The following is a 24,841-nucleotide window of genomic DNA, read 5'->3' as shown; positions in this document are numbered from 1 at the left end:
GCGGGACTTGCGTATGCGTTTGCTTCTGCGCTCGAGCTAACGGGGACAGGGCGCTTTAATTTTTTTTTTTTCCTATTTATTTTATTTATTTTTTTTTATTTTTACACAGTTTAAAAAAAAAAAATGTTTTGATCATTTTTATTCCTATTACAAGGAATGTAAACATCCCTTGTAATAGAAATAGGCATGGCAGGTCCTCTTTATTGTGAGATCTGGGGTCAAAAAGACCTCACAACTACACTAAAAAAGAAAAAAAAAAAAAATTTTTGAAAGAGGAAAAAAAAAAAAAGAAAAAAAAAAAAGCGGCCCTTTAAACCGGTTGCTAGGCAACGTCTTTTGACGTAGCTCCGGTCCTCCAAGACCATAGAGTCGAGTGAGGGCCATCTTGCCCTCACTCGACTTCCTGTCTCTGAGGATCCGGGACCGGATAGTTTTCCCCGCTGCCGGCGGGTCCGGTAAGCTGGGAAAACGTCTGGGATGCGGCAGGAGGGGGCACCTCTTCCCCTGCACCGTAAGGGTAATTCCGCGGCGAATCCGCCACTGGGACCACCCTTATCTGAAAGCCGACCGCCCGCCGTTTCAAAAAATACCGGGGTTATGGGGGCTATCTGCTGCCATAACCCCAGTATTTAGCTTTTAATGGGCGACGCATATAGTCGTTAGGCGGTCAGTAAGTGATTGCATGTATATGGCAAACAGGTGACGATGACTGATGGGGTGACAGGTGACGATGACTGATGGGGTGACAGGTGACAATGACTGATGGGGTGACAGGTGACAATGACTGATGGGGTGACAGGTGACGATGACTGATGGGGTGACAGGTGACGATGATTGATGAGGTGACAGGTGATGATGATTGATGAGGTGACAAGTGACGATGATTGATGGGGTGACAGATGACAATCACTGACGGCATGACATGTGACGATGATTGATGGGGTGACAAGTGACGATCACTGATGGGGTGTCAAGTGACGATGATTGATAGGGTGACAGATGACGATGACTGATGGGGTGACAGGTGACGATGACTGATGGGGTGACAGGTGACGGTGATTGATGGGGTGACAGGTGACGGGCGATGGTCACTGATGGGTGACAGGTGACGGGCGATGGTGCACGGCGGTACTGATGGCAGTCTCTGGTGACCGGTGAACTTTAGGCTACGTTCACATGTGAGCGTAGCGATCGTGGGCAGAATCACTGCGTTTCTGCCCGTGATCCAGAAATCATTGCAAATCGCGGGACGCCTGTGCGTTGCCCCTGATTTGCAATAGCACCCCAAACGCTGTGCGATGTTGCTGCGATTTACGCCTGCCGAATCGAGGTAACATCACGCAAACAACGCATGACGCCCCAAAGAAACTCTTGTACCTTTTTTGGGCGTCATGCGATGTTTGCGCGATGTTACCGCGATTCGGCAGGCGGAAATGGCGGCAACATCGCACAGCGTTTGGGGTGCTATTGCAAATCACGGGCAACGCACAGTCGTCCCGCGATTTGCAATGATTTCCGGATCGCGGGCAGAATCGCGGTGATTCTGCCCGCGATCGCTACGCTCACATGTGAACGTTATGGGTGTCAATTTCTGGGCACTGATGAGGTGACTGTTGGGTGACAGGTGACATTGGGGGGGGGGCTGAGGACTGTGTGGGGACATTTATTGGTGTGATTTTACTTTGTGACAGGTGTACAGAGCAGTAACTCACTATTTCTAGCTCTTCTCCCCTCACACTGGAAACTGTATGAGAAGAGCTAGTAACAGTGAGTTACTGCTCTTTGTTTCCATTTTCTGATCGGTCAGTGACTGTTTACTACTGCCGGTGACAGCTGTGTTCCTACGGAACACAGTGCCACCGACATGACCGCGCTGCGCGCTCCCGATCGCGCATGCGCGGTCATCTTGTGGGCGCCTTCATTGTGATCGGCTGTGTCATTGGAACACAGCCGATCACGTGGGAAACAGCCACGCCCATTGGCTGTTTCCCCCCTGCCGGTGACGGGGGGTGTCCCGGGGACACCCCGACACCGGCAGTGCAGGGCGGCGCGCACGCGATCGCGCGCCTGCCCTGCTTAAAGTGCCGCTGTCATATGACGGCGGCCCAGGATAATGGTCGCACCGCTCCGCCGTCATATGAAGGCGGGCGGGCGGCAAGCGGTTAAAGAGAATCTACTGTAATAAAATATTTTGTGAGAGGTGTACTCACTTTTGTGAGATACTGTATCAGGATAGAAATAAAGGACTTGCCATTGTTGACCAGTTGTCATCCTTATCCTTATCTCATTAGTGAGTCATTGTCTCGGACCAAGCACCCAAAGAAGTATTTTTTTTGTATCATCTGTTATTACACATTTTTAGACCATCACTGCAAGCAACACTAAAATCTTCCAGAGCCCAACCCTAACGTACCTTATTTTCCTCCTTCACAGCATATGGTTTTGCTAGACTTTGGGTTGGATTTACTAAAGGCACAAAACTGTGCACTTTGCAAGTGCAGTTGCTTCAGACCTTAGTAAATGAGGTGAGGCTTCACTTTGCAAAGGATACCCAATCACATGCAAGGTGATAAAATAAAAAAAACTGCTTTTTTTTCTTGCACGTGATTGGATGAGCAAAGCCTCTCCCTATTTACTAAGATCTGGAGCAACTGCACTTGCAAAGTGCACAGTCCCTTTGCCTTTACATCCACCCTATTAGTTCAATATGTTGGTTTTTGGTGCAGAAAACCCAGTGTAGGAATTTTAACCCCAAAAACAAAAGTGAATTACATGGTGACTACTCATTACACTAACCTCTAACAATACCCTTAGGCCCCTTTTACACTTGTGTGACTTTTCCTGCGACTTGGGACTGCAAAGTCGCATGACAAGTCATACTCCATGATTTCCAATGAGTACTGTTCATATCTGTGCAACTTCGAATCACAACGACTTCAAAGTAGTCCCTGCACTACTTTGGTCTGACTTTGATGCGCTTTGGGTCCATTAAACAGGCATTGCTTCAAATCCAGGCTAAAATTGTGGCAAAAAATTGCGGCAAAATCGCAAGACTTTTAGGTCACACAAGTGTGAATGGGGCCTTAATCACCCTCACCTTAACACTTGACCTTATCCCTTCCACTAAACATTTAACCACTTAAACCACTCTGTGGATAGAAATATAAGGCTGCTATTACTGGTCTCTCCTTTTGTTGTTATAGAAAATGGATAGTCTTTAAATTGTTTTTTTTTTTAAATTAATTTATTGATAAAATGAATATTTATTTTATTACATTTTTTATATATATATATATGTATATATATATATATATATATATATATATATATGGAAAACCTACTAAGTGTAAAAAATATTACTAATATGTATTACATTCCTTGTGTGACTGATCTCAATAAATGGTAAACAGCTAGAGGGAGTCATTATAGATGCCTTCCCCACTGGCAGAATACAATAATCACTTTACCTGCCTGCAGTGATCGTGTGAAAAAACAATAACAGGCGGGTTGTACTGATGTCATTTGATGGATCGACTTTAGTACAATCAGCCTGCCCATGCACAGATTTAATTTTCATCCATCTATTCACAGCTTAAGGCCTGTTTCACACATGCTTTAGCTTGTACAAGAGCTGTGTGAACAGTAAGCTTTTACAAAGCATTTGCAGCGCATTCAACAAGCTTTGTTGATGCTTTCAAAGCGTCCTTCAGCTCCACTTTGTAAATGTTGAACACAGATTGTTGGGGGAATGCGGATTGCCACTTTAAACAAGCTGCTTGCATGCTTCAGCACTACTTGAAGCTTGTTGAAAGCCAGCTAGCAACTTGTTTAAAGTAACAATAAGCACTCCCATTATGATGGGGGTCAGCAACCAGTAGATTGCAGAAAGGTGACTGGTAGATCGCTGTTTGGGCTTGCTCACCCGACAATCCAGAGGATCAAATAGAGTGCAATGCAGAAGGACTACTTCATAGTCTGAGCTGTAGTAGGGAGCAAGAGCCACATAAGCCAATGCCTCCTCTGTACTGCTGGCTCCTGTCCCATACGGAGTGATAACAACTGCACTCCACCTCTTATCCCGGCCAGTGGTCTCCAGAGTGGTGCCCGCAGCAGAAAAAAAGAGATCTTCAGGTTAGTGTGAAGAAATACACTGGGCATAATAGTATAAGGCTGCTTTCACACTGATGCACTGAGGTTTACCCACAGGGAGAAGTGCAGCTTTCTTGCGGGTTTTCTGTGCTTAGCCATAGACTTTATTATATTATGTGGGCTTAGTGCACTTTCTAAAAGCGCACCAAAACTCCTGAATGCAATAGTTTTGGTGCGCTTTCTGAAAGTCTACCACACTTGCAGGATATAATAGAAATCTAAGGCAAAGCGCAGCTGACCCAGGAAAGCTTCAGATGCACTGAGCTGCACCCGCGATGCAGGTAAACCGAAGCACACCAGTGTGAAAGCAGCCTTATAGAGGGCTCTGGACAGTAAGGGATCTGAGCATCCCCTTTTGATGCAGTGGTCAGAACGGTACACATGTTGCAGCCGCAGAAGGAGTTATACGCCCTGTCATGGTTGGTGGGTGAATCGCTGGTCAAGCATGACTGAGGCCACTTGGCTAGTGCCCTGCAACCTTGTGCAGTACAGCAGACAAGGGGTTAAATCAGACAGCGTTGTGTTCCTTTCTCACCACCTGCTTTAACCCCTTGGACCCCACAGAAGCATGCAATTGCAGGGCACTTGCAGAGTGGCCCCATTTACTTCAATGAGTCGCAATTGGCAAGCGGCAGCACCCACCAAAAGCAACAGGGGGTTCAATTCTTGCTGCGGCATGCAGCTAAAGGGGGTAAGGATTGGGGGCGGTAAAACCCTGACTTAACTGCAAGTTTTTACCACCAACCCCCCCCCCCAACTTTACGCATGAACAAGCCCTAAGGGTGCTGCTGCCGAATTTTAACTAAGGGCTCATTCACAAGTGCAGCAGGCACTGCTGCCCCTCTGAAAAGCAATCCGAGTGTGTTTGACAGGTGGGGTGTGTTTGACAGGTGGGGAGGAGGCACCACCTGATTTAAACCCATGTTTGCTGTGCAATGCATGCCATTGTGACCCAGTAGCATGACAATTAGAGGTTTAAATTAGGTGTGAGGAGGCGACATACCAGCGCTGAATAGGCAGCGGGAGCTGCCGGAGTTAACTTTCCAAATTAACCAGCAGGTGATTGGTTGCTAGGACCACCTAGCAACCAATCACTTACTGGTTAGCTTGCAAAGTTATCTCTGGCAGCTCCCACTGTCTTCTCAGTGCTGGTGTTTCTCTCTCCAGTTCTGCCTCTGTCCTGCTCCTTGCTCCGCTCTCCAGTGTCTCCCCCTCTGCATGCCCGAATAAGGTAGGAAGAGGCAAAGCTACAGGGGGGGGGGGGGTGACTGTGTAATGCAAAAGGGTTCCAGAGGTGTGGGGGGGGGCGGTGTGTAATGTAAAGGGGTCCAGAGGTGTGGGGGAGGGTCCTGTGTAATGTAAAGAGGTCCAGAGGTGTGTGGGGGTGTGTAATGTAAAGGAGTCCAGAGGTGCAGAGCTGTGTAAGGTAAAGGGGTCCAGAGGTGTGTGTGGGGGGGGGTTATGTAATGTAAAGGGGTCCAGAGGTGTGGGGGATGTGTAATGTAAAGGGGTCCAGAGGTGTGGGGGGGGCACTGTGTAATGTAAAGGGGTCCAGAGGTGTGGGGGGGCACTGTGTAATGTAAAGAGGTCCAGAGGTGTAAGGGGGGCCCTGTGTAATGGTAAAGGGGTCCAGAGGTTTGGGGGGCTGTGTAATGTAAAGGGGTCCAGAGGTGTGGGGGCTGTGTGATGTAAAGAGGTCCAGAGGTGTCGCCCCCATCAAAATGCTAAATTTGGTGTTAAACTGACCTTTAATCCAGCGCCGGGCAATGCTCCCCTTTACTGATCTTCACACCTTCTTCTGATGTTGGAAGGGGAAGTTGTGGGATCAAATTTACCTTTGGGCTGAAGCCTCTGGGCTTTTTCCCACCTAGCAACACCCCTGACTTCTCCCATGTTGTTCAGGTAGATCTCCGCCTCTTTAAGGTTGCCTGCCCCTGCATTAGGATCTGTGTATAACGTTCCCAAACAGGAGCTGAAGGGGGCTTTAAAGACTTTGAGACTAAGCTAGCCAAAAGCTTCCCAAAAGTTTCACAAAAGCTTGCTGTGAACTGCTGTAATACAAGCTGAAGCCATGGGAAACAGGACTTTTTTTAAGCCGGTAGGGGACACAAACTCCTCTATCCACACAAACAAGGTGGATGGTGGAATCCCACCCACAAACTCCTCACCTCAAGATATTGTATTTAGACAGTGTGACTATCGGCTGTCAGAATACATTAATTACATTTTTAATTAAAAAAAAAAAAATTCCAGCATGTCCTTTCAACAGTGCTTTTATTTCTTTTGCAGTGCAGATTTTCTTAGGAGTGATTTTCAAAAGAGATTGATCTCCAAACCATTGGAAGCCTGTTTCTGAAAAGCATTGGCCCATAGCAACCAGTCAGCATTCTGCTTTCAATGTCTGGGTTGCAAAAATAACAGCTAGTTCCTATTATCAATGCAGACACTTTGCTCCCCTCCAACATTTAAAAATCAAACCTATTGTTGCAGGTCTACTTGGCATCTAGATAAAACCTTCATCTCTTTTATTTTAAGGAACAGGCTTCATCAACAGTCAAGCAGACAACAAAGCAAAATGTGGCAAAAAGATCAGAAAATGTCAAAGCACAGCCAAAAAAGAAGACTCAGAGCTTGCATCTTCACAAGTCTGTATTATATCTGGATTCTGTTCCAGCTTTGTGGTTGTGGGAAATTTGAGTGTATTAATTTAGAAGTGGTAATATTTTTAAATTATATGTTCCTAGAGGAAATTATAAGCATTTAAAGTAATGCCTAAATGATGTTTTTAGTGCAAATGTATGCAGTCATTAGTGTAATTAGAAGTAATTGTGTTGTTGCCTCCATAAACCATGGTCTGAGCACATCAATCTAATGAACACAGCAATTTGAAACAAAACTTTTACTTTTAACAAAAAATAAATAAAAATACGCTGCCAGCTTGCCAACTTAGAGTTTGTCTAAAAAGCAGCATTTTATTATGGCTTACCGCATCTGCACACTGCATTGTAAACCATATACTGTATAGTATCATTTTAGGAAAAGGTACAATTCCGATATCTGCTGTTACCTGTGGTACACTGTGATAGAGTTCACTAAAAGTCTACCAAGTGCTTAGTGATAGGAGTCGTCCTTATACCAGGGTTTTCAACACTGATGTGTGAGAAAAGCTTTATATGTTACCACTGTGTTACACACAAATTGAAAATATTTCTTTTGGTGACTGGAGCACATTACACAATGTCATGTTACTATTTTTTGTGCTTTTTTGGTCTTTTTTCAGTTTTTTTGCCTTTTTTCTAATTGTTTTTTTAATACAATTAATATTTTATTAATTTGTTTATATTTCTATAGCTCTTTTTTCCCTGAAGACTCAAAGCACTTTGCCCCCCTTTCACACACGGGTGCCTCAGTTTGATGGAGGCCGCTAATCCCCGCTGAACAGGAGGATGACAGGTCCACCCTGGCTTACCGTGCAGAGTGGAGACAGACATGGGCCTGCTCTCCTCTAAGGGGAAAGCGGGTGAAAACGGACCGCCAGTCAGTTTTCATCCAAAACTTTTTGACCCACCAGACGGATGGAGAACTGGATCACCATCCGTCTGGTTTTTACATTCAGGATCAGGTCAGTTAGCGGCAGATGTCAGCGTACATGTTCCTGCTGATATCCGCTGCTCCATAGGGTAGAGTGCAAGGTCCGATCAGGTCTGCCTGAAAATTTGACAGGTGGACCTGATCGGACAGCCCGTGTGAATAGGGGCCCTTTATTTGCTGTTGGAGCAGATGGAAAAGCAGCTGTCTTGAGTGTGTTCAGTAGAAAATCATATTAGAGCCAATTTAGACAAGAATCAATTACACTACCAGCATGACTTTGGAGGGTAGGAGAAAACCAGAGTACCCAAAGGAAACCCATACAGGTACAGGGCAGGGAGAATATGAAAACTATTATTCTATTCAGATTACCCAACTGGAATCTATAGGCACACCACTTCTCTCACCCAAAGCAGCACATTTCTGCTAGGATCACCTCTTCTGCACAGAGCATTTACTTTTCTTGCTGGTCTTAAGGCCCGTACACACGTGCAGATTGTCGGCCGAAAAGATTCGGCCGACGACCGATCGGCCGATTTTCGGCTTGTTAGTATGATGCTTCCGACAGCGCACTTTCGGCCGAACAGAATCTGTCGTGCAAGCATTAAAATTTTTGTATGCCGACACCAGAACGGCCAATTGTTCGCCAGTCAGTACAGAATTCGGCCAACAGACAGCAGATTTGCAAGACTGGGCATGCTCAGAAAAGAAAAAACACAGGGAAAGTTAACCATCACATGACATCACTTCTGCAGTCGGCGGACAAAATTCGCGTGCAGTCTTTTGCACTTCTCTGCGGACACGACAGCCCGGGGACAAAAGACGGCCGATCGGTCGGCCGACGATCGGTACGTGTGTACGGGGCAGAAATGTGGAATGTGGGCAGAAATGTGCATTTCCAGAAGGATATGGAAAACACAGCAAAACACACATTGTGCTTGCGAGACCATTGTTTCTTAATGACACCTCAAATGCGGATAGCAGTCCCGCATTTTGTTGCACCACAAGCATGGCAAAACAGGCTACGTAAAACACATAATAAATACATGAGCTACTTTAGCGTGTTTGTCGTACATAGGGCAACCCATTTAAGTAGGGTGTCTCTACTCTTGAAGACCAAGGGAGACACATTTGGATAGCAGCAAGGAATTAAAGCCAAACTCCAGCTAACACTTTTTAGGCAGTTGCAGCTATTTTATTCTCTTGGGATAAATGTTTTACATAAATGAATAAAAGCCGACCATTATAAGTACCACTGTCAAAGCTACATGTTTTGTCTCAACCTTTTAACTGCCACTTTTGCTGGACAGCTTGGTCTGTTGAAGGAAATTGAAAAATATCAGGCTTATTATTTTTATTGCCACCACATGTATGGATTGGTAAACTGCAATCTAGAAAATTTTTGTTTTTTGGATTTAGTACTGCTTTAGGTTAGTTAAAAACCTAAAGGCGGACTCCAGGTAGATCAAAAAGCACCAATATATGTAGGTGTGTGCATTTTTTAAAATCAGCTAGTGTGAGTTCTTGAACTTGACTTAGCATCAGCCTCTTGCAATTCCCTGCACAGCAGAGTATATGCTGTAAACTGGACAATAAAAAAGTCAGGACAGAGTAAAGTAACAGGTAGTTGAGCTCATCAGTCTGCCCCTTTTGTTGCTGGAGGCAAGGGCAAGACCTAATTTCTCTGCGGTAGAGAAAAATGAGTTCTGTGGGCTGTCTATGAACTGTAGCAAGGCTGTATATATCACAGAAATGAATGAGCGGACAATAAGCTACCCTGACAGGTAAAACAGCTGTTATATATATATTTAAAATATGCATTTACATGTTTGCCTAAAGTTGACCTTTAAGATGATTATCAACAGTTCCAACCAGTTTTGGTCCAATCTTCAGACAGACAATACTTTTCTACCACATACACTTCTAGGCTGATCCTTGGGGAACAATTATTCAGCCAGTTTGGATTTCTTGGCTGATATGGCTGCTTTTTCCCTGACAATTCTAATTCCAGGGATGTCTATGTCTTCCTGCTCTCCTTTGTTGTAAAGATCCTTTGTCATCTGATGCCTATTATTTGTTCATTATTATCCATTATTTTCTGTTCATTCCTTATTAATTATATCTCATTGATTATTAACACTCTTTACTCATTACTAATTACCATTAAATATCTTTCTTGATGCTTAATTGTTTGCTTTCTTTTTTTTTTTTTTTTTTTTTTGGGTGATGATTATGATGTGTATGGTTTTGATGCTGATATGAATGCTGATCTTGAATACTAATAGAGTGACGTGAACCTGTTCACCATTTTAAACTTTTCAATGCAATAAAAACTGAACAACGTAGTTAACCCCCCCCCAAGTGCTAGTGTAAACATAGCCTTGAATATGTTTTTCCTTATGTTGAACACTCTCTTTTTGTGTGAAAGATAATTTGAAAAGATTAAATCCATGATTGATTTGACCAGTATACGGTGCCTTGAAAAAGTATTCATACCCCTTGACATTTTCCACATTTTGTCATGTTAAAACAGAGATCCTCAAACTAGGGCCATCCAGCTGTTGCAGAACTACACATCCCATGAGGCATTGTAAAACTCTGACATTCACAGACATGACTAGGCATGATGGGAATTGTAGTTCCTGAACAACTGGAGGGCCATAGTTTGAAGACCCCTGTGTTACAGCCAAATATGTAAATGTATTTTATAGGGATTTTATGCACTCATATAACTGTCAAATTATAAGCAGTGGCTGTGTCCGTGTAGTCACTTTGTGCCAGTTGACATTAAAATAGTACTGTCTACACGGGGATCCATGGAACACCTATTAATCCCTGTGCGGGCAAACATTAGTAAACTATGGTATGCCCATGTGAACTAGGCCTTACAGGGCCTATAAGACTGCTTGAGATTTCAGTGCAACAAAAGCAGCATTATCACCCTACCATGGTGGTATTAGTACACATATTCATGTACTGGAAAGTTGTACTGAATACGTTTCCTAAATTTTGTCCATACATACATTTTAAGGCTGAGTTCACACTTTCGCATTGATCCACTCAGAGTAGGGGTCCATTGCATCCCTGTTCACCGTTTAGAGTCTGATTTCAAACCAAATTGTTGGCTGAATTCGGACGTGAAACTGACCAGAAGACACACAGGACTCCTGTGCAATTCGCTCCGGAGCTGCCTTGGAGATATGTGAATCGGCTCCATAGAGTGTCGGTCACAATCCACTGACATGGGAATCGGATGCGGGGGAACCGCAATAGTGTGAACCCAGCCTCATTCTTTTTTTTCATTCTATATTTTAATTGCATAGGTATTGTAATTGTTGAGCCTAGGCACAAAAACATATAAAGAAAGAAAACCCAAATAGTTAAATGGGACACAATTTAAAGCAATCACCCTTCACTATTAATCACGTTAATAGAACTAAAAGTACTATCCTTTGAAATATGCACTGTTCAGCATTTTACTTGAATCTGTACTCATATAAACCAGTTTTTTTTTCTACTTTTGTTTCAGACTTTCAGGAGAGGAGCTTGAAAAAAAAGCTTTTACAACCTTGACCGTACTGCTGACACCTATTGTTGGTAGATACATAAAACGTAAAAGACTTATACAAGCCAGCATAGAAGAAATGCCATGGAGAGCTCAAATGAATCTAATCCTGGCACTAACTCACTTCAGCTTGTTTAAGAAAAAGCTTAGTCAGCCGTGCAGTGAAGAACTGGTGTGTACCCAGAGCAATAACAGGTAAGACATAGCGAGACACGTGAGTTGCCTAACAACAAATGTCTTTCATTAGTATTCTTTCACTTTATTAGCAAGAAACAAGCAATTACTGTTAGATCCGCGGGTAATGAAGAGACATGGTAGACCCTGGCCTAAAGTTTACAAACTTAAATATTATCTTGTCTTGTTAGTCCCTTTAATGCAGAAAGGACAAATTGGCCACCGTGTGACCTTTTTCTCTTTGTTGCAGTCTGTTAATGGGCATGCGATCACAAACTTTGTAATTTTGCTATGTTGTAGTGTTTCTTCTTAACACAGCTGCAGAGGCTAGGCTATTAGTCTCTGCTACTTTTCACAGCTTTATATGCAACTTTTGCTATAACTTTATGCCTTGCCTGATTTTAAAGCTAAAGGCAAACTGCTAAATACACAGATGAATTGAATATACAGTAAGCGAGATTTGTTTTTGTCCCTATCCAGTTTTGAGATTGACACAGCTCTGCCACATAGGGCAGCCTTGTCTGGCAGGGCAGGATACCTCATTTTTCTCTGCTGCAAATTATTTATCTCTCACAGGTCTTGTACTCCTCCCTGTCACTCTGCTTTCTCCTGCTATCAGCAGGTTCCTAGTTAACATATGAGCCTTAGCCCTCATTCACATTGACTGCGGCTTTGAAATCGTGCGACTTTATCTGAAATCCAGTTACAAAAAAATAATTCTTAATCGGCGCAATACCTTACATAATCATAAAACGTAAAATTTATTGAATAATTAGGTGGGTTGCTGGTGATTCCATAAAGTGTTTTCAACTTGCTCTATGTATACTAAAAACCAAATAACCATGCAGCACCACATACTTATAAATAATGCTATTGTGCTAAATATATTGCGAATCAACCCTCAAAATACCATATTACATATACACATATAAAGTGCCAAAATACCGATAAAATATCTAGTAAATATTTAGTAAATCTGATTAATTACTGCTATGCAAAAACAGAGGAAAGCAATATGAATTGTCAACTGCTCTTGAATCTCTTATTCCATGCGACCATAAATCTTATTATTCCACCACTTTGCAACAGAACACAAATTAATTAAAGTACCCTTGCTCTTCTCCACCCATGTTTACTGGCCTCTCACCTCACGTTATGACCCGTGTTTTATCTGAAATCGCACAATTTCAAAGCTCCATGTCAGTGCGACTTCAGGTGCAACTTGGAAGACATCTTTATGCACAGATGTCTATGCAAGTCGTACCTGAAATTGCCAAAAGTAGTGCAGGAACTACTTTTTCAAATCGGTGTGGCACCACAAAGTCGGCGTCGCACCGATTTGAACGGAGCGATTGTCGTCAATTGACTGCGATTTAACCTGTCAAATCGTATGACAAGTCGCTCCAGTGTGCAGGAGGGCTCACAGCACAATTGAGATTCTTGTGTTGCCTCTCCCTCTCTTTGTTTAAACTCTGACCTGCAGTGAACTGCATGAGGCTAATCCGAGGTCAAATTCAGATGCTTACCCTACTTCCATAAAACTTCAAAATTGAACTCCAGCTTAAATAATTAAGCCCAATTATAGTAATAATAAAAATAAAAAATCGTGCAATAGTCATAGCTTATACTATGTAGTTTTCAAGCAATATAAGACTGTAAATGTCCCCATGATGTATATAAGCTCAAAAAAATGAATGGAAGACTTTGAAAACACATCAGATCTCAATGGGGAAAAATCTCATGCTTGATATCTATACTTATATGGACTGCGTAATGTGTTAGGGATGAAAGGATGCCACATTGTTTGATGGAAATTAAAATTATTGCCCTACATAGTGCTGAATTCAAAGACACCCCGAAAATCAAAGTGAAAAAATAATGCAGCAGGCTAGTCCATTTTGATGAAATTTAATTGAAGCAACTCAAAATGGTACTCAGTAGTGTGTATGGCCCCCACGTGCTTCTATGCATGCCTGACAACATCGGGGCATGCTCCTTATGAGACGACAGATGGTGTCCTGGGGTATTTCCTCCCAGTACATCACTAAGCTCCTGAGCAGACTGAGGTGCAACCTGGCGGTGCAGGATTGACTGAAACATAATGTCCCAGAGGTGTTCTATTGGATTTAGGTCAGGCGAGCGTGGGGGCCATTCAATGATATCAATTCCTTCAACCTCCAGGAACTGGCTGCATACTCTTGTGACTTGAGGCCAGACTTTGCCGTGCACCAGAAGGAACCCAGGACCCACTGCACCAGCATAGGGTCTGACAATGGGTCCAAGGATTTTATTCCGATACCTAATGGCAGTCGGGGTGACATTGTCTAGCCTGTTGAGGTCTGTGCGTCCCTCCATGAATATGTCTCCCCAGACAATCACTCACCCACCACCAAACTGGTCATGCTGAACGATGTTACAGCAGCATAACATTCTCCACGGCTTCTCCAGACCCTTTCACGTCTGTCACATGTGCTCAGGGTGAACCTGCTCTCATCTGTGGAAAGCACAGGGCGCCAGTGGCTGTCCTGCCAATTCTGTTGTTCAGTGGCAAATGCCAATCGAGCCCCACGGTGCTGGGCCGTGAACATAGGGCTCACTTAGAGGATGTCGGGCCCTCAGGCCACCCGCATGAAGATTATTTGGCTAGAGACATTTACACCAGTGTCCTGCTGGAGGTCATTTTGTAGGGCTCTGGCAGTACTCATCCTGTTTCTCTTTGCACAAAGGGGTCGATACTGGTCCTGCTGATGGGTTAAGTACCTTTTACAACCCTTTCCGGCTCTCCTAGAGTAACTGCCTGTCTCCTGGAATCTCCTCAATGCTCTTGAGACTGTCCTGGGAGACACAGCAAACCTTCTGGCAGTGTCACATATTAATAACAAGCAATATTCAGCACAGATATATATATAACAGTATAGCCAATAATAAATATGATTTGCCTGCTGAACACTACAAGGTCAAAAACACAATCCCTCGATAAACATGTAGTACAGATAAGTGCAGGACAAAAAAAAAGCCAATTATATAAGAAAGAAACAATAAAATATGTCCATAAAACAAATATCCCGGAGATATCAGGATGACACCCACTGTGGAAAAGGATGTGTCCTATAAAAACGTGCAAGTGTAGGGAGTGATTCCAGCCCGTCCACCATAGACAAAATCTGCCTCTCACCTCCTTATTTTGACCCAGAAGGTCACACAGCACTTTCCCATATCAGGGGGTATTATCTCCAGCAATCAGCTCATGATGTAGGTAATAGTATCTCCACATGGCAGCCATAGATGAATGGGAACAAAAAAAACAATCTAGCGCTCTCTGTAGCCACACGATTTATTTAAAAAAGATAAAATACACTTACAAACATAGCACTTCCATCAAGTGCATGTAGCCGGCATTTACAATTTAAAAATCAACCATAAAGGTGGTGATTGATGCCATACGTTGCTCCTCCCCCGTACGCGTTACGTTCGTAGGCGGAACTTTGTCAGTGGGATCAGGGCAACACGATCAACCCACTTCTAAATACCCAGTGCTATAGCAACAGGACGCTGATGCATCTGTCTCCTAGAGATGAGCGGCACAGCTACACACCATACTGACAGACACAATCTGCCTCATACTGGAAGCTTCAAAATTGCATGCTTATAAAACATTATAAATAACTCTAGTGTTAACATGTTATGGATATAAGCAAAACAATAATTTGATTATATGAAAACGAACAACTATGATATGGATGAAAAACAAAATAGATTAAAGGGGAACCCCATCCTCCTGTGTTCTGTCGCAATATAAAGGGGCACTCACCCTCTAATATAATAATATCCACAGCGGAACACAAAGTTATTAAAAAATATTTTAAAAAAATACGCCTAAAAAAAGAAATCACACTACGGCCATCTTCTCACAAGATAAGATATAGATCACACATATAAAACACGTATATATAAAAAAAACATCTATCTACCAGAGATAAAACAGTTAAGATCAAAGTCGATGTTCAAACTATCTCGTAGCGGGGGTGCTTTTCTGTAAATGAATTGTGAACATGCTAGAAGTAGTGGACCAAGCACACGATCATGTTTGAGTTTAGCCCAATGTTTGGTCACAATCTTCTCACATTTTTATATTGAATATTATAATCCAATCATGCGATACTTACCATTGTTCACATTCCTCCGATTCTGTGTTTCAGCAATAATCATACCTCTATCAAGAGCCCTAACTCTTATCAATCTCTTTCTCAATATTAGTTTGATCTTATCCTTTTTTTTGGAACCTTTTTGCTAATACCTGAGACTGGGAAAGGTAATCCTCTTCAGATAAACAGTTTCGCCTGTGGCGGTCGATCTTTAAACACCACTTCCTGCTTCCAGTGGGCCATAAAAAGATTAGCCACACTGGGGGCAAAACTGGTGCCCATCGCCACTCCCCATGGTCTGCAGGAAGTACTGATGATCATACCAAAAATAATTTTTCAATAGACAAAAATTAAGATTATTAAGTAGAAACTTTCTGTGTTTCCTAGACAATTCTGAGTCTGCCAACGCCCATTTGACCGATGCCAAGACATCTTCATGGCCAATAATGGTGTATTCCGACCCAACCTCAGCCGTTACCCAAGAGGAGGTGCTCATTAATTCTAAAATTTTAACAATATGTTTGGTGTAGTTGAGATAGGTATCTGTTTTGATTACTAAAGGTTGGAGGAAATAATCAATGTACTGACCCAACCTAGCAGTAACAGAATCTATCCCATTCACAATGGGGCGACCAGGAGGCTGGTCTATACTTTTATGTATTTTAGGCAAAAATATATAATGAGGTTCTTCAAAACAACGGATCAAGAAATAGAGCCCTTTTTGTAATTCAGAACCCCCCTACTCTTGCCCTTTTCAACCAGAGAATGCAGCTCATCTTTGAAATTCAACATAGGATCACTCGCTAATACCTGATGGGTATCGCGATCACTAAGTAGACGGCTCATTTCCTCCTGGTAGTAAGTTCTGCTAAGCACCACTAATCCTACCCCCTTATCTGCTGCCCAGATTACCATATCCTTCCTTTTCTTCAATGAGGTGATACCTCTCTTGAATAGCTGGGAATCATGAACTTTTTTAAGTTTGAGAGAATCTAAATCACTACATACCATGTTTTTAAAAACTTCTAAATTATTATTATCCAGTCCTGGAGGGTAAAAGGTAGACTTCTTAAGATTTGCATATCCATTCTCAGGTTGGGAAAAATTCCTGTGCACTGGCTTGGATAAAAAATATTTCTTAATGCTAAGTCCACGGATGTATTTCTGAACATTGATGTAGGTTTGGAATTTATTGAGATTGTGGATAGGGGCAAACTTTAGGGCTTTGTCCGAAACCCGCATCTCATCCTCTGTAAGGGGCGTCCCACTTAAATGATAAATACCCATGCCTTTGCCTTTTGGTTTCTTCTCTCTCTCTCTACACCCTATCTGTCTTTTCTTTTTTTTTGACTTAATTGACCATTGTTTCCTGGACCCTGTTGGGGGGGGTCTCCTACTCAGGGTTGGAGTCTGAAGACGAAGTCCCCACCAAGGGGTTCTCTGCTCCCCTAAAAAATAATGATCCTCCCGGGTATCCTGCAAAGGGGCAAATCTGTTGTATGTAGAAAAAGATCCCCCCCCCCCCCCGGGGGAAATTGTGAACCTCCTTGAGGTGGTTAGCCTCTATTCGGGTTAGGAACAGGCTGTCAGGGGTGTACCTCCTTATAAAGGAGGTGCTGGGTCGAGTTACTATAAGGTGGCTAATGATAGGTCTCTCTTCCCCTACCTCTTCTATTTTTCCCTTTCTTCCCTCTATGTTTAAGGGTATAGCTTCTCTCTCCAGTTCTATATGAGGGGTAATTACCTTCCAAAGGTTGCTCATACTCAAGCATTGGTTCTGACTCAGATGCCTGGGATAGGTATTTCTAACATCATGGGAAACCTCTTTTAAGGGATACAGGTTTTGCTACTATATTATTTTGCCATTTATAAGCATCATTGGTTCCAAAGTTATAAACATCCCTTAAAAAATATATTTTTTTCTTATCCTGTGTCTCTTTGTCCTATTTAATTAATTTATTCTTCAACTCATTTGACAATCTAATAAACTCCAGGTTATCTTTAGCTTGCTCTATGCGGTCCTTAATACCCTTAATTTGGGGTTCAAGCTTCATCTTTCTCTGTTTGTGTAACAGCAGAAAGTTTTCACTTTGTTCAGAAGGCATCTGCGTCCAAGGCTCTTTTTTTTTTTTTTTTTTTTTTTTTACTTTACAGGTATTACTAATTACATTTGATATACTTCATATTGATTTATATTAGAAATAAGAGTTTTGTAAGTTTTTTAGTGAATGTAATCACTCAGCATACTGTAACCTGCCCTCAAAGTATTTAGCAATGGGAGGACATGGAGAAGGAGAGAGGGAGGGTAGTGTAATTTACCACTGTGTATGTGAGACTCTAAAGTTACATGAGCTGCACAGATTTAAAAAAAAAAAAAAAAAGGAGAAAATGAAAAGCTTAGAAGGGAACCCGAAACTGGAGCATGCTCAGTAGATGGCAACAGCTGGCCTACACAATCTTAGGCTACAGTGGGGACACAGAGAAGATGGGTTGAGACAGCTGAAGGTAGGATCAACCAGGTATATTTCATTCTTGGCTTTGTGAGCATGCAAACTCTGTTATATGACATGTAATGAGAGTCTGGGTTTAATGACAATTTAAGTAAATGACACCTTTAACCACTTGAGCTCAGGAAGGTTTTACCCCCTTTATGACTAGAGCATTATTTGCAATTCAGAACTGCGCTGCTTTAACTGGCAATTGTGTGGCCATGCAACACTGCACGCAAATTAAATTATCATTTTTTTCACACAAATAGAGCTTTCTTTTGGTACTTTTGATCACCACTGGGTTTTTGACATTGGTATACTGGTAATGGTGGTGATCACTGACTTGTAGTGGGGCAGTGATAGTGTGGCAGACAATCTTGTTGAGGCTAGCTGAGGCTGGCTGGGAAGTACACTAACTGACACTAACATCAATAGTGACACTAATACAGTGATCAGTGCTAATACTGTACACTGTCACTGTACTAATGATACTGACTGGGAAGGGGTTAACATCTAGGGGCAATCAAAGGGTTAACTGTGTGCCTATCAATGTGCAATGTGTGTAATGGGTGCTGCTTTTTCTTTACTATCTGTCTGTTTCTCTCCCCGCTTTCCAGGGGGAATAAACAGACAGATCTCTGTTCCCTGTACACAGAACTCTGTATGTAATTGGCCACAGCCGATCAGCTTACTTCAGCCAAAATCATTGACTGAAATCAGATGCCAAACTCGTTCTTCACTACAGTGAAAGTGCTTTTTAGAGGGCAATTGACAGGCAGAGAGGTGATATATGGCCTCCTCACCGCCTGATTTAACGCTATAATGCTGTACTACCATGCCGCAATCACATCACTGAACCTGGTTGTGACGCAGCCCCATTGAACTCAATGGGCAAGTTTGACAAGCGATGCTGCTTGTCAAACTCTGCACCCTAAGTGAAAAAGGTGGCAGCTCTGGCTTATGAACAGCCTTATTCAACTGTTATTTTACAGTTTTGCTAGGCGTCCGGAAGGCAGTAAAACCATGGCTCAGCTGCTTGTTTTTACCACCTCGAACTGCCCGTCTGAAAAGGACCTATTTCATGAGCACTTATGCTGGTATTCCTAGTGCCAGGTTTTTTTTTCTCTGTTTATGTACTTATTATCACAAGTTAGCCTATAGTTTTGTCTGTATATTCTTACCTCCTTGCTGCAGTGCTTCTGTTTTGCCTCCCTTCACATGTGGTGTTTGGGCTTCTCTGTTTCCTATGGGCGTCACCTGCTCCACTGTGGGTTATATCCTGTTCCTGTCAATTACTTCCTGGGTCACCTCCCTGTTTGCTTCCCTATATATATATACACATGCTCAGTGCACTGTTCCTTGCTTGAGCAACTTCGCTGTTCTCTGAGCTCCCTTCCGTGTATCCCTTGGCTATTGTATCTGATCTCCTGTGTACCGGCTTTGTTTCTCCGTCTACGTTTGTCTGCTGCCTGTCCTGACCTCGGCTTGTCTCCTGTTTACCCTGCATACGCCAGAGGTCTCCACAATCTCAGCTGGGCCTACCTGGGGGCCGAGACCTGGTTCCAGTCTGCTGCAAGTCCATCCCCACCATCAGGGGCCCTGGTGAAGAAGCAGGCTGGGGCTTAGACTCCGCGCCCTGGGGATCCTGAGCTGGGGATCTATAAGGGCTCACTACCACAGACCCGTTGACACTTATAGACCTTTCCAGGTCCAAAATCAATATTAAGCAGATTACATTTGGCCCTCCTGCTGTAAAAGAAAGATGCATATACTTACCTATTTTCACAGTGCTTTGGTCCGGTCATGTGAGATCGCCGTAGCGGCTAGTTAGCTAGCAACAATGGATGGACTGCTTGTGCGCTGACATCACCCATAGGCTTAAACGTCATATCTGACGAAACGTACGTCGGTCACGGCGTGCTGACGTCACCAATACGAGACTGAGGACGGGCGGCAGAGCCGACCGGCCGGCGGCTCCTTCAAGCAAACGCTCCCTATTTCTGATATTTTGTAAGTTGCTTCCCATATTTTGCTGAATAAATGTTTAGGGTTTTACACTATGGGGCACCTTATTCTTTTTTATATGAACCTGTGACTTGATGCCTGCTGGGGATATCGTTGGGAGGCATTATCCCCCCACATTGGGACCTGCTGAATTCCATGATCCTGAGTGTACTGGCATCTGGTATTGGCTTTTTACTGCGTACATCTGGTAAGCAGTTTTGTATGTCGGTGGTGGTCACGCTCCTGACTGAAGTTTTGGTACACTTTAGGATTTCCTTCCTTTGGCTATAATTACCTGAAGTAAATTGTTATCTGATACTGGCACTTAATTGTGTACATCTGGTAAGCAGTTTGTGCATGTGGGTGATGGTCGCTTTTCTGACTGAAGTTTGGCACACACTTGGTTCTCCGTAACTTCTTTTGACTACACTCATTTGCATGTCTGGTAAGGAGTTTGCATTGTCGGTGGAGGCTACTATCTTTCACTTCAGCACTACTATTCTTTATTTGTTAAGCGGATTGCACTTAAGGTGTAAGCTTCACCATTGGGTGCACATTTGAGATATATGCACCCTTAACAATCATACAGTGTTACGCTATGGGATCTTGTATTATTTTTTACATGCACATGGTTCATGTTTGCTGAGCCTTCCCTGTCGTCTGAAGTTAGAATTTATCCAGAGGTCTATCCTATTGAGGATCCTGGGAGTACACCCCTTTGAATCAGGCACTTGATACACCTCAATCTGGTAAGCAGTCTGCGTATCTAGTGGCTGTTCCTTGCAATAGGAGTGATCTAACATTTTGGAATTTCACACGGACTACTGGATTGATTCTCAGCAGTTTTTCAGCAGTTTTTTGTGGTCAAGATCATTTTGACCTTTATACACATAAATTCATCACTATAAATTTTTTAGGACCCTATATGGACTATTGAACTTTATTTAACTTTGAAGTACGGCTTGTTATATACACTTCTTTGTTGGGTGTATGTCACATTTCAAGTTGTTGTTTTTATTTATTTTTTATTCTTCTTTTATTTTCACTATAATTAATATTTTGTGTGTTATAGCACTGATTCACTGCTTAGCGCGGCTTACTTTGATATAATTAATATGAGGCATCCATTGTCAACTATGCCTCCTTTCCTCTGAAGCCAGCATTGGAAGACGATCACGTGAGAATAGTTAAGGATAAGCATCTTTTTCTACAGGGTAGTAAGAATAGGCGTTAGGAGGGGGGTGGGAGCTGTGTTTTGTGCTTTTTTTAAAGCTAGCCAGGAATGAAACTTTGTTGGATAAAAGATTTCCTCACAAATGTAAAAGTTATACCCTAGGCATTCTTCAGTGTATTATTGTATATGTACAGTGTCTTGGCAGAGGCGTTCCTCCATCCATCACAAAAAACACTAACAGCCTATGGCTACTTTAGATTTGAATAGAGTAGGAAAGGATTAGAATCCCTGTTGGATTTACTGCTATCTTGAGCATGCTGCAGCAAATGGTGGGTGTGGCCAAATTGTACTAAGAGTGGAAAGGACTACAGAGTGTAGGGCTCAGGAGTGCGCTATATACAGAGTGCAGGGTTCAAGAGTGCACTATGTACAGAGAGCATGGTTTAAGAGTGCGCTGTGTACAGAGTGCAGGGTTCAAGAGTGCACTATGTACAGAGTGCAGGGCTCAAAAGGGCCCTATGTACAGAGTGCGGGGTTCAGAGGTGTGCTATGTACAGAGTGCAGTGTTCAGGAATATGCTACGTACAGAGTGCAGAGTTAAGGACTGCATATCTCACTGGCCACTGTAAACCAGAAATAACTCCTCCTTTCCCCCCAAATTTCCCACCTCCCCCAGTACGGAGTTCTCCTCCCACCCCTAAATACCCATCCTTGATAGGATTGATATCGGCCTTCTAGATCTTGGATACAGCTTGTCTCAAGGTGGGATGGGAGATAACCTTCCTCCAAGGCTCCTCCTTGAGGTCTGTCATAAGACATGCCAGAGCCGAAGAGGAGCCTAGAGGAAGCTTCCTCCGACTCTGTTAGAATAGTGTGACAGTAGGTGGGTGCCATATATTGCAGTGGGGCAACACCTGGATGGCCAGTGCTAGCAATGCCATTGGTGCCCTGCTGTACATTACACCAGCTACATAGGGGAGGGTTCAGTGCAGCCACCATAAGGCTCAATCCACACCTATGCATGTTGCTTTTGCTGTGCTTTCCACATTTTTTTTTAACTTCTATTTTTCCACGATTTGTGTCTTTTTATGCTTTTTTGGGGGGGGGGGGGGATTGTTGTTGGGCAGATTTAAAAACACAAATCACAGTAAAAACGCACTACATGCTTTTCTGCAGCTTCTCCATTGAAGTCTATTCAACCAAAAAAGCAAAATGGGCACCATTTTGCATTTAAAAAAGCTCCCTGACCCTTTCCAAAAACGCAGAGACACAAAAATGCAAAGATGTGAACCTGTTCCATAGAAACCCATGTTGAAAAAAATGTCCTGCATTTCTGCAAAAAGCATGAAAAAACGCATTGGTGTGAATGGAGCCTAAGAGGAGCGTGTCACTTCTAAATACAGAAGCCAGGCTTCTGTGATAAGTTACAGAAATGAGTGGAAAGCACAGGGCTAGCCCCGGAGGTGGCAGAACTCCGTTCCACTTTGTTCCGGCTGAAGAAAAGCCCTTTGTACCCTAAGGGAAATCAAATTGAATTGTTTTCCTTTTGTAATCAGAAGAAGAAACAAAGCTTTGTTGTCAGTATGAAGTAATTTCTAAAATAAAGTAATAATTCTCTTAAAAAAGCACAAACTTCGTTCTGTAGATATGAAATAATTGCCAAGTTCTTGTAACCTAGAATTGAAAGTGTGTGTTTGGGGAAATGTTTGAAAGCTTATGAATTTATGTATAGCTGTAACATTAGTATTATGAACATTTAAATTACACCTAAAGACACCTGCATGTCTAATCAAGTCCCAAATCCAGTTAATACATGATGCAAAAGCCTCAGAAAGTAAACAAAGAACTTCCGTTCTCTGTTGTCCATTGAGAGACACCACTTTAATGATAATAAGCAACCTAGGGACGTCCAAAAGCAGTTCAAACTCAAGAGTGACAACACTCAAGCAACACAGGCGAAGCAGCCCAAAAGGAAACAACCCAAGAAAAGGAAGTCAAGGGCAATAAAAAGCCACTTGCAGAACCTTTATTTTTTACTTGAAATGAAATAATTTTTTTCTGTTTGTAGCTGCTGGTAAATTCATGCCAGATAATGTAAATCTTGTAAGTCTCAAAAGATAGTCAAAAAGCTCATGTTTTCCCAGCTAATTCTGTATACAGGTATTCTCTGTTGTTGACAGTGACAACCCATCCGTGTTCCAGTTACCACAGGATACTTCTATTCATGTCAGGCCAGCATATCTGGGGATAACATAGAACACAGTGGCTGTTTTCTCCTTTTCTCCTGGCGTTGCCTATGTGCTTTGTACGTTAGTCGCCGCCCCCGACTGATGTGCGCTCTAGGCCCGTGCCGACCTTGCCTATAGGTAGCACCAGCCCTGCATACTGGGCAATGTGTGGAGGACTTCATTTTTATTTTTTACTACGGAATAGTCTGTGTACATCTCGTTCTTCAGTGGCTGGGCACAATTTGTTTGAACCTCCCACCATTTTATCTGTGGCTGCGACTTGTGACACAGCTAATGGTGCATTGTATGCTTGCAAACTGGCTGCTTCCTGCCACTACTCTTTACTAGTTGAGGCTTGCTGAGATACAAGAATGTGTTGTTTAACTCTGCTTGCCACTTGCATCTCTGTTGTTTTAAAGAAACCATGTGCTGAGATGATATCATTGGCTGAAATTACAATTCTTCTGGAAATGCTAATTGCCTGGTTATCCTTTGCCGTAACACTTTAAATTGCTAAGCTAACAGAGGCATATAGATCATTGAACACGATAAAAAAATTCCAGTGCTGACACTGCAGCAATCACACTTGGCGAAAGTCCAAGCTAACCAGTGGTGCTGCTGCCTAAAAGACTGGAATCAGCATCTTTTAGGCATATAGATCAGGGAACTCAGAGCTGGACATGGCTCGGTGTATATGTGTGTCTACTTATTGCCAGCGGTAATAGAGAGCATCTCCCAGTCACAGTGTTACCAGGGTTTATTACATGCAAGCCCGTTCCCTATATGACTCTTGCAGGATTGTACATGACAATGCTGGCTGATATGTAGAGCCAATCAAAGTGCATATGGGTGTGTCAGACATTTTAAGGAAGATACATTCTTGAGGTTACTGTGCTCCATGTGCAGTTTAAATGACCACACAACCGACCTCCATATAGTGCATGTTCTTGCCCTACATCTACAGACAACCTACCTACTCAGGACTCAGTTTGCACTATGTGCAATATTGACTTGGCGCAAGCAAAGATAGTCACAGGAGTTATATGCCTACCACCACTTTCTCAGTGGATTCTGATGTAGATGCTTGTGTTGGTCTACTCTTCCTGTAGTGAACACCCCTGTGTCTCACCCTATTAATGCTTTGACTAGAGTTGGGCGAAGGGTTCAGGCCAAGCAAAAGTTCAGCCCAAACATTGCTTGTTCGCCCATTCAGCGACATCTGAATTTGAAGGGCATTCGGTGGGTGTTCGCCTGGCCGAACACCCTGCAATGCGCTGTGCCCTGATTGGGCAAAGCTTTGCCCAGTCAGGGTGCAGTGAATAGCT

General features: G+C 43.0%; 1 protein-coding gene across 1 annotated transcript in view; it reads left to right on the top strand.

The window, feature by feature from the left end:
* The window catches only part of CFAP54 (cilia and flagella associated protein 54), a 616,124-nt gene that overhangs the window by 292,619 nt on the left and 298,664 nt on the right, over nt 1–24,841 (top strand). Inside the window, exons 33-34 of the mRNA XM_082253561.1 lie at nt 6,685–6,794; nt 11,267–11,497. Coding sequence (XP_082109687.1) covers nt 6,685–6,794; nt 11,267–11,497 — 341 coding nt within the window. The remainder of the gene's footprint in view (nt 1–6,684; nt 6,795–11,266; nt 11,498–24,841) is intronic.

The sequence above is a fragment of the Pelophylax lessonae genome (genome assembly GCF_965119305.1).
Source record: "Pelophylax lessonae genome assembly, chromosome: 4".
Lineage (NCBI taxonomy): Eukaryota > Metazoa > Chordata > Amphibia > Anura > Ranidae > Pelophylax > Pelophylax lessonae.
The sequence above is the reverse complement of the archived record's forward strand: the minus strand, read 5'-3'. Positions and strand labels throughout refer to the sequence as shown.